This window comes from Gossypium hirsutum, chromosome A08 (assembly GCF_007990345.1).
Source record: "Gossypium hirsutum isolate 1008001.06 chromosome A08, Gossypium_hirsutum_v2.1, whole genome shotgun sequence".
NCBI classification, from domain to species: domain Eukaryota; kingdom Viridiplantae; phylum Streptophyta; class Magnoliopsida; order Malvales; family Malvaceae; genus Gossypium; species Gossypium hirsutum.
Window position 1 is genome coordinate 3507494 of NC_053431.1, and position 9775 is coordinate 3517268.

Consider the following 9775-nt stretch of genomic DNA (forward strand, 5'->3'; position numbering starts at 1 on the left):
CACGGGGACAATATTGACATTGTTGAGTGTCCAATCGACTGTCTTGTAGATGACACTTGGAAGGCTTCTCTCGAAGTAGTCAACCCCCTCAATAGTACTTAATTAGGGTAAAAAAACTCAAATATTAGGTTCAACATTAAACCAAACTAAAGTAATTCATTCAGGCAAAAAAAAAAACACTAAAAAAACTCAAATACAAAATTAAACATTTAAGCAAAGCTCAAATACCAAATAATATATATTTTTTGGTAAAAAAAAGACAAAAATGAACTTTTACATTCAAATACTGCCTAGTCAAACCCTTTAGATAATTATGAATAAGATTTAAAACATAACCAGGTGGTTGTAAGAAACTGTTGAATCCTATCTCCTTATTAGAGGCCTATCTAGCTAATATATTTGTTGCTTTATTTCCTTTCTTCTAGACATGTTGTATCTTCACTTCGCATTGATTTTATATCAAATAATTGACATTTCGAGCTATTGCAAAATGTAAAATCTCTAACATAGGATTCAATAACATATGAACAACCTCTGAACTACCAAAATAATCACCTTCCTTGCTCCCTTATTCTAAGCTTGTCATAATCCATCGTATGCTTCCCATAGCTCAGCTTCAACATAGCTAAGCTTCAACAGTTGAACAAATTTCAATCTATCGAACAAATCCTATGAGGAGTGACCAGTCTCCAACGTCCTTACACCATTCGTACGTTCCACCTTTGGCAACCTCCAACAAGGTTCCCTGCCATGTTTGATGAATATATTAGCCCTCATTTGTCATATATATATATTAGCCCTCAATTAAATTAAATATTAAATAATTAAATAAACAAGTTAAATTTTTTTTAAATTTTTTATTAAATAAACCGACATTCGCTATTCTAATTCTATCCTGCTTGTACTGCTGTGTTGTGTGTATCGCACACTCTTTTGAATATCAAAGGTACGCACTCTCTTCAGCCGATCGAACCCTAATTATTCAATTCTCATTGCATTCTTCTTATAATGTCGCATTTGGATTTTTTCAATCTGTTTGGATGCAGATATTGAAATTAAAAAAAAAAAAAGGGAAAAAAAGAGGGGAATTAGGAGGAGTCAAGGGTGGGATATATGTCCTTCAAGCAATCAAGGTCAGATAAAAGTGAGCAACAACAGTACAGAAAATTAGGGCGATCCGCCAGCTCTAATCAGCAGCAGCGGACCTCCTCAGGCGTTTACGGTGAGGGGGCTGGCGGTGGTCCCGCCCCTTCATCGTCTCTTTCTTCGTCTTCATCTTCCAGTCGAAGGTAACCGAAATTCTTCATCATGCTTTAGGCTTTCGACTTCTGCTTTGTTTTTTTTTCTTTGCGTTTAATTGCCAGTTAATTTAGGGTTTTCTATGAGATTTTGTGGATTGCTGATCGTTTTTCTGTTGGTTGATCCTGATATTATAGTTTTAAGAAGTCTAACAATGCACAAGGAGGGCAACCTAGGGTACATACTCCGGCTGTAAATTCTACTGAGTCTAGTAATGCTTCTGCTGCTCGTAATATACAAACTGGTGCACGTGTACAGCCCCAATTGCAAGGTATGATTCAAAATTCCTAAGCTTGTTTCCGATTTTAGATTCATAATTGAATAAATTAGGATCATCTTGATGTTATTCACATTCATGTTCATTTTTGTTGATAGGAGCATCCAATATGCTGGTTGCAAGTGGTGTTGCCAAGCCGGTTGGATCACCTGCCAATCAGGGAAGCACCCAAGCTGTTCCGAAGGCTCCAACTTCTCTATCTGCCTCCTTGAGTTCTGACAGTAGTTTTTCCACACACCCCACAAAGGGTATGTTTGTTTTCTGTTTGGTGTTCTAAGTATATAAGATCAAACTACCTCGATTACATGAAAACTTGGGGATCTTCAATTTACGTAGTATTTTGGCTGTTCGCTTGCCATGATATCATTTCTAGCTTTAAGCTGATGTAACTAATTATATGCTTTTAACTGTTTCTTATGGATTAACTCCAGGAGATGCATCCCAAGCATTCTCTTTACAGTTTGGGTCCATAAGTCCTGGTTCAATGAATGGAATGCAGGTATCTAACTATTCATGTTGGTGTTCCATCTATTTTCCATTTGAAGCCTTGTTTCTAATAGCAGGTCTTGTGTTCTCATCTGTATTAGATTCCAGCACAAACTAGCTCAGCACCCCCAAATTTGGATGAGCAGAAACGCGATCAGGTCTGTCTCTTTCCATAAAAAAGATGCAGCTTAGTTTTCAAGAACCATGAAATGTTACAATGCAGAATACTCTGTAGAAACCAAGTATAATATGAATACGAGATATTTGGGGCCATCACATTTGTTGGTCTACCATGTTCATGATCTGATGCTTTTTAACTGATATAGTTTTGGAGTCTTAGGAATTCACTTATATATTTAAATGGCATTTTTACCTGCAGGCATGCCATGGTTCTTCTGTTAAATCTGTGTCAAATTTGCCCACTACTGTTCCTTGGCAGCAGCTACCAAGAAAAGATTCAGTTGCAACTGGCCAATCTAATTCTGGGGAGGCTCACTCCATGCCCATGGTCAAAAAAGATGTACAAGCCTCCGCAGGACCCCCTGCGAACCAGACACAGAAGTCATCTCATCTTAATATTCCCATGGCCTCAATGCAAATGCCATTTCATCACCAACCTCAGGTTCCCATGCAATTTGGTGTGAGTAATCCCCAGATTCAATCTCAGTCTCTGAGTGTAAGTGCTACTTCAATCCAGATGCCAGTGCGTATGCCAATCCCAATGGAAAATGACCCTCAGGTGATGCAGCAGCAACTTTTAGTCCCAGGTCTTTCGCCTCACCCATTGCCACTTCAGGGAATGATGCATCAGGGTCAGGGCTTGAGTTTCACGCCACCTTTGGGTGGTCAGCTTGCACCCCAATTGGGCAACTTGGGAATGGGCATTGCCCCTCAGTATCCTCAACAGCAAGGAGGGAAATTCAGTGTTCCTCGAAAAACTACTGTCAAGATTACACACCCTGAGACTCGCGAAGAATTAAGGCTTAATGAACGAACAGATACATATTTAGACAGTGGGTCATCAGGTCCAAGGTCTCATCCTATTGTGCCTTCTCAATTCCAACCAGTTCCATCATTTGCTCCTCATTCAATCAACTATTATTCCGATCCTTACAATACCAATTCCATCTTTTATCCACCACCAAATACTCTGCAATTGTCTAGTAGCCAGATAGCAGTAGCACCAAATGCCCAAGGGCTGAGATTTAATTATCCTGTTGGCCAGAGTCATCAAAACATTTCTTATATGAACTCAGCAGCTGCCCATGGTTCACTTCCAGTTAATAAATCTGTAAATCTTAAACATGGTACTTTAGAATCACCAAGTGTGGAACTGGCATGTGATGTTCACGATGTAGCATCCTCTGCTTCATCAGGCATAACACTGGTTACAGTCAAGCCAGCAATTGTTTCTGCTGGAGAAAAGGTGATAGATTCATCTTTATCAATTAATTTGCCCGCTGTTGAAAAGGTTGGATCACTAAAACCTTCAGTACCATCTAGTGACGGTAGCTTATCTCAGGCTCAAAGAGATTTGGATACTTGTCAAGAGAGCTCTGTACAGCAGCCAAAATGTGAAAGTGAATCATTAGCATCCAATTCATTGCCAGCTACAGCAACAAAAAGAGTTCAAGCAACTAACTTGGATGAGTTCGTATCTTCTGCTCCAGCTGCTATGTCTGAGGAGTCAGGCCGGGTTGTTGTTGGTAATGACAGCGGGAGGGACAGTTTGACCTATTCTAACTCTGTAAAAGATTATCAGAAGAAGCCGGGTAAGGAAGGACATATTCAGCCACCAAATCAGGTATTTTCATTCTCTTTATTTGTTGTTGCACGTGTAATTTTTTTTTGCATCTATTTATATGTTTTTTTACACATTGTTTGACAGTCCATGTCAACATCCTACTCGGCTTCCCACACTGCAGAACACAGTATTTCCTCCGACAGTGCAGTCTCTGACACTATAAGGGCCAAAACAGCTTTAACATCATCATCAGCTGCTTATGTTTTGCCACAACCTACCAAGAAGTTAACATCAATTAATGGTTCTTCAACTTCTTCTATAGATCTGAGGACAGACAGGAAGAGAAACGGCTTAACCTTTGATTCATCTGAAGTTTCTGGTACTGGCAGTAATGTTGATTGCTTGGACATGGTTCAGCATGCTAATATAGATGGTTCTTCCAAGCTTGATGAGCAACTGAAACCTGAAATTAATAGAATTAAGGATCCCTTGAAATCTATGGAGCTTGAATCCGATCAGAATTCTGCTTTGGAGGTATCAACTACCAGTTATATTGTTCCTACCTTTGTTACTGCACGTCCAATGCTTGATGAAGACGTTGGGGCTAGCATTGAAAATAAGAGAGTCTCTGATAGTATGGATTTTTCTTCCTCTAAAGTATCCAAATCTACAGATCTTGAAAGTTCACATGTTGTAATCACCTTTGGTTCCAATGCATCTGCAAAAGCCGTCGATAGCAATGAGGTCACTGTTACTAAATCTGGTGCATCTGACCAGCAGTCTACTCTGGTCACAACTACTGGTCTCTTCGATTCATCATCAAAATATGAAGGAGGTGGTGTTCCTGTACCTAGTTCAAAGGACAAACCTGCACCAGATCTCAGTAGGACAAAGAGTACTTCAGTTAGATGGAGGAAAAAAAGACAAGAATTTCTTGAGAAGGCTGATGCTGCCGGGACAACTTCTGATCGCTACATAGCTTTTAAAAGTCCCGAGGAAAAGAAAGAGACAGTCGTACCTTCAGCAAGTGCAGAGAGCAATTGCACTGGGGTTGATTTGAAGCTGGTATCTCATGAGTCCCCTCAGGTGGATTCTACAGGAAGTGAGAAACTTGCACAGGATAAGGCTCAACTTGATGATTGGGAAGATGCTGCTGACAGCTGTGCACCAAAATTAGAAACTTCTAATAATGGCGAGAAGGCTCATGAAGGGTTAATAAATATCGAGAAAGATGGAAGTGGGAATATATCAAAGAAGTATTCCAGAGATTTCCTTCTTAAGTTTGCCGAGCAGTGTACTGATCTTCCACAAGGTTTTGAGATTGCTTCAGATATTGCAGAGCCCTTGATGACTCCCAATGTCAATGGCTCGCACCTTGTTGATCGTGATTCATATCCTAGTCCTAGAAGAAAAATGGATAGGCAATCTAGTGGATCTCGATTAGATCGACGTGGTAGTGGAATGGTTGATAACGAGAGATGTGTGAAACTATCTGGTTCTTTTAGGTCAGGAAGGGATATGCGTCTTGATCCTAGTTATGGTGCTGCTGCAAGTTTTCAGCCTGCCCAGGGAGGTAACTTTGGCATTGTAAGGCACCCACGAGCTCAAACATCGCTGCCATTTGTTGGAGGGATCCTTGCTGGACCAATGCACCCCATGGGTCTGCAAGGAGGGATGCCAAGAAATAGTCCCGATACTGACAGGTGGCAGCTTGTTGCTAACTATTCGCAGAAGGGGTTGATTTCTTCACCACAAACACCATTACAGATGATGCACAGAGCTGCAAGAAAGTATGAAATGGGTAAAGTTACTGATGAGGAAACCTTAAAGCAAAGGCAACTAAAAGCCATTTTGAACAAACTAACTCCCCAAAACTTTGAGAAACTCTTTGAGCAAGTAAAAGCAGTGAACATTGACAATGCAGTTACACTCACAGGTGTCATCTCACAAATCTTTGACAAAGCTTTGATGGAGCCTACTTTCTGTGAAATGTATGCGAACTTCTGTTATCATCTGGCAGGAGAGTTGCCTGATTTTAGTGAAGGCAATGAAAAGATTACTTTCAAGAGATTGCTGCTGAACAAGTGCCAGGAGGAATTTGAAAGAGGGGAGAGAGAGCAAGAAGAAGCAAATAAAGTTGAGGAAGTGGGTGAGGCTAAACGGTCTGAGGAGGAAAGAGAGGAGAAGAGAATCAAGGCACGGAGACGAATGTTGGGTAACATCAGACTTATTGGAGAGGTGTACAAGAAGAAAATGTTAACTGAGAAAATCATGCATGAATGCATCAAGAAATTACTTGGTGAATATGAGAATCCTGATGAAGAAGATATTGAGGCTTTGTGCAAATTAATGAGTACGATTGGAGAAATGATAGACCATCCCAAAGCAAAGGTGTCTATGGATGCCTATTTTGAGAGGATGGCTAAGTTGTCAAACAATGTGAAATTATCTTCTAGGGTTAGGTTCATGTTGAAAGATGCTATTGATCTGAGAAAGAATAAGTGGCAGCAGAGGAGGAAAGTTGACGGGCCTAAAAAGATTGAAGAAGTGCACAGAGATGCCGCTCAAGAGCGACAAGCACAAGCCAGTAGGCTTGCTCATGGTCCGGGCATCAATCCTGCTGCAAGAAGGGCACCCTCGGATTTTGGCCCACGAGCATCTGTGTTATCTTCTCCTGGTCCTCAGGTAGGTAGTTTCCGTGGGTCACCAACTCAGCTCCGTGGTTTTGGGGCTCAGGATGCTCGCATGGATGACAGGCTGCGTATTGAGACTAGGAATTTGTTAGTTCCCTTGCCTCAAAGACCAGTCGGTGATGATTCTATTGCTTTGGGCCATCAGCGTGGCCTAGCTAGAGGGATGGATTTTAGAGGACCGCCAGCAATGCCAAGTACTCCCTTAGCTGATGTTTCTCCTATTTCTGGAGATTCAAGAAGATTGGCTGCTGGTTTGAATGGTTTTAGTTCTCTACCAGAGCGGGCTAATTATGGTTCTAGAGAGGAATTCATGCCAAGAGATATGAGAGAGAGATTTGCAGCGCCAGCTGCTTATGACCAGTTGAGTTCCCAGGAACCTGGCATGAATTTCAGTAATAGGGATTTGAGGAACCCAAATAGACCTCTTGCAGCATCTCCTGCACGAGGCCAAACATCAGGCTTCACTCAAAATACTCCTTAAATGTATGTAAATGCAAATACATTCATTTGCATTTATAGACTATACATTTTAGTCGGGCAGAAACTTGAAATATAAAACTGCTCCTAAAATGTGTTTGGCTTTAGGATCTTTAATATCAAATATGCTGGTAGTTAATCTAATGATGTGACTACAACTAAATTGTTCCAATGCAGTCTTGTCACTTATTTAGAAGCAAAATTTTCAAGAGTTTTAGTTGTTTGTAAAACTCAAAGGACATTGAGTTTTGAAAGTTGTTTTACTGAAAATATGTGGCTAATTACATGATTTTAATATTGATACTGATGCCTTGATTTAAATGCGTACTGCAGTTGATGATGGTGAACTTGAAAAGTTATAGTAAGTTATCTAATTTCTGGAACTTAATAGGATTTTGATTTAAATTGAGTCTTTAAAAAAAAATAAAAAATCAAAGTATGTTGCTTATATCTTCCATGATTTTGATACTGATTCTGATGGCTCGATTTAAGCTAAGTAGTGCAGTCGTTGATGGTAAACTTAAGAATTTTAGTACATATTTCATGTTTATACTGCTGCCCTCCTTTTTTTATTCAGCCTTTGATGTTAATATCTGGTTGCTTTTATCAAGTACTGAGCACTTTTCTCTTTTAATTCTTTCAGTGCTAGAGATGAGAAAGAAGTTGCTTTGTGCATCAAAGATTTGAACTCTCAGAGCTTCCATCCGACAATGATTGCTCTTTGGGTAACAGACTCTTTCAAGAGGAAAGATATGGAACGGCATCTTTTGGCAAAGCTACTTGTCAATCTGGCAAGGTCCCATGATGGTGTGTTGAGCCAAGATCAACTTGTTAAAGGGTATGAGAATTATATAACAATATGTACCTAGGGAGAATGAAGTATCCATTTAACGTAGATATCTATTGATTGATTATAACCTTCAGAGGTCATTATTTTATGAGTTTTTTTTTTTTGTCCATTTAGGTTTGAATCTGTTCTCAGCACATTGGAGGATGTAGTGAATGATGCTCCGAAAGCTGCTGAATTTCTTGGTCATATCCTTGCCAAAATCATAGTAGAAAATGTGGTTACCCTGAGTGAGATTGGACGTTTAATATATGATGGGGGAGAGGAGCCAGGGCGTCTACTAGAAACAGGGCTGGCTGCTGATGTTCTTGGAAGCACCTTGGGGGTAATTAACACAGAGAAAGGAGAAACTGTCTTGAATGTAATTCGAGCAAGTTCGTGTCTGCGATTGGAGGACTTTCGACCTCCACATTCTAACAAATCAAGCATTTTAGAAAAGTTTATTTAATTGTATAGTATAGATTAGTGACTGATGCCCCTCTGTATTTTGTTACTAGAAAGAAATTCATGTCTAGCGCTTTAGTCTAGTCGCAAAAAAATTCTTTTTATGTGGGTGGCTGGGGTTTTACATATGGGATTCTTCTTCTCCATATTTTTTACATTAATTATACTTCTTGAAAAGATTTCACTGTAATTAAGAAAGATCAGAATTTAGCATCCAGAGTTGCCATTCTCTTTCTCTGCCTCAACTTACTTTTTTGATATTTGAGATTGTCAGGTTTGATCTTTTAACACAGGAATTCGATCTTTGATTACGACAACTAAGAGTTCAGCATTTTAAAAACAACCTAAGACAGAATTTAGCATCCTGGTTGTCAGGTTTGATCTCTGATCATTCAAACTTGAATTTTTATTAGGATTGCTATCTGATGCAGAACTTGATTTTTTACTACAAGAACCAAGAGTTCATCCAACAAAGAAAAAGAAACGAACTGGTATTCTCTTCTCTTCAGCAACTTATTTTATATTTGAGGTCTGTCAGATTTGATCTTTGATCACTAAAATTGATATCTTTAGATTATTGAAACTAAGAATTCAGCTATCTAAAACCACATCACAACTGTTAGGGTTTGCCTAATCATATGTACAAATCATGTCCAGAGTTTTTTATTACATGACATCGGAGTGCTAAAATGATACATACGAAGTGTACAGGTTAAGCAAGTATCTGTTGCATATGACTGTTGCCTGCAGCCGAAGCAGCAAATTAACATTTACTCAACTCTGACAAACTAGTATTAAAAAAAGAACTTTTTAAGACATGTATGCATGATTGTCTTCATTGAAAAACCAATTTAGTTCCCCTAGAGCATTGACATGATGTGGTTTCACCACCTGCTCATCAGCACTTATGTTACATGATCTAGCTCATCTTTACAAAACTGTACTCAAAGATCAGATGGGAACTAGAAAAATGGTTCCATCTGCATCATCATGTATTATGAACACATGCTTTTATACTCTATCCATCTTTCATGTCAGGCATGGAACTGCAGACATGTAAATTACAGCTTCTCAATGAGATATCAAGGCATGTATGAAGACGACAGTATAAAACATAAAGCTATTTGAAAAGAGTCAAATGAGCCAACCATAATCCTCGTGTTGCTATCTCATGTATTTTCAATGGGAATGTTGTCATTACTGTTATTATGATGCATTTGCTTTGGACTGCTTTAATTGCCATTACTTTTGCTGCATTGGCTGCTCCATTAGCCGCAACTGCTACCTTGTTCACCCTCTCATCTACCTTTGTCACACATATGCTTTCTCCGCTGCCTGTCGAGTCATGCGTTCAGGTATTACACTGCTTCAATCTTGTTAATGTGACAGAAAAATGATGAAAACTGTATGGGACTTGAACCGTAGTGTTTTGTTGCAGAGCATTATTCTTAAGCACATAAAAGCATGAAAATTTTTTGCCGTTGCCGTTGCCATTGCCATTGCCAATG

General features: G+C 39.4%; 1 protein-coding gene across 2 annotated transcripts; it reads left to right on the forward strand.

Moving 5' to 3' along the window:
• Positions 1-841: 841 nt before the first annotated feature.
• On the forward strand, positions 842-8480 carry LOC107926254 (eukaryotic translation initiation factor 4G). 2 transcript variants are annotated; one of them, XM_016857053.2, is made up of 10 exons: positions 842-946; positions 1047-1289; positions 1437-1570; positions 1675-1824; positions 2008-2075; positions 2164-2220; positions 2442-3866; positions 3951-6859; positions 7620-7814; positions 7941-8480. In XM_016857053.2, exons 2-10 carry the CDS (start codon positions 1114-1116, stop codon positions 8269-8271), a joined length of 5445 nt encoding a protein of 1814 aa, XP_016712542.2. In that variant the 5' UTR covers positions 842-946; positions 1047-1113; the 3' UTR covers positions 8272-8480. The 2 variants fall into 2 exon arrangements, with proteins under 2 accessions (XP_016712542.2, XP_040931575.1); XM_041075641.1 differs by lacking the exon at positions 7941-8480 and adding an exon at positions 7310-7337 and having other exon boundaries at positions 914-1289; positions 7620-7733.
• Positions 8481-9775: the final 1295 nt, after the last annotated feature.

Excerpts from the sequence above, each read along its gene's own strand:
- LOC107926254 (XM_016857053.2), top strand. The coding sequence starts at position 1,114 with ATGTCCTTCAAGCAATCAAGGTCAGATAAAAGTGAGCAACAACAGTAC. Across the intron at positions 1,825-2,007 it reads TTCCACACACCCCACAAAGG|GAGATGCATCCCAAGCATTC; the intron begins GTATGTTTGTTT and ends GATTAACTCCAG. Across the intron at positions 3,867-3,950 it reads ATATTCAGCCACCAAATCAG|TCCATGTCAACATCCTACTC; the intron begins GTATTTTCATTC and ends ATTGTTTGACAG.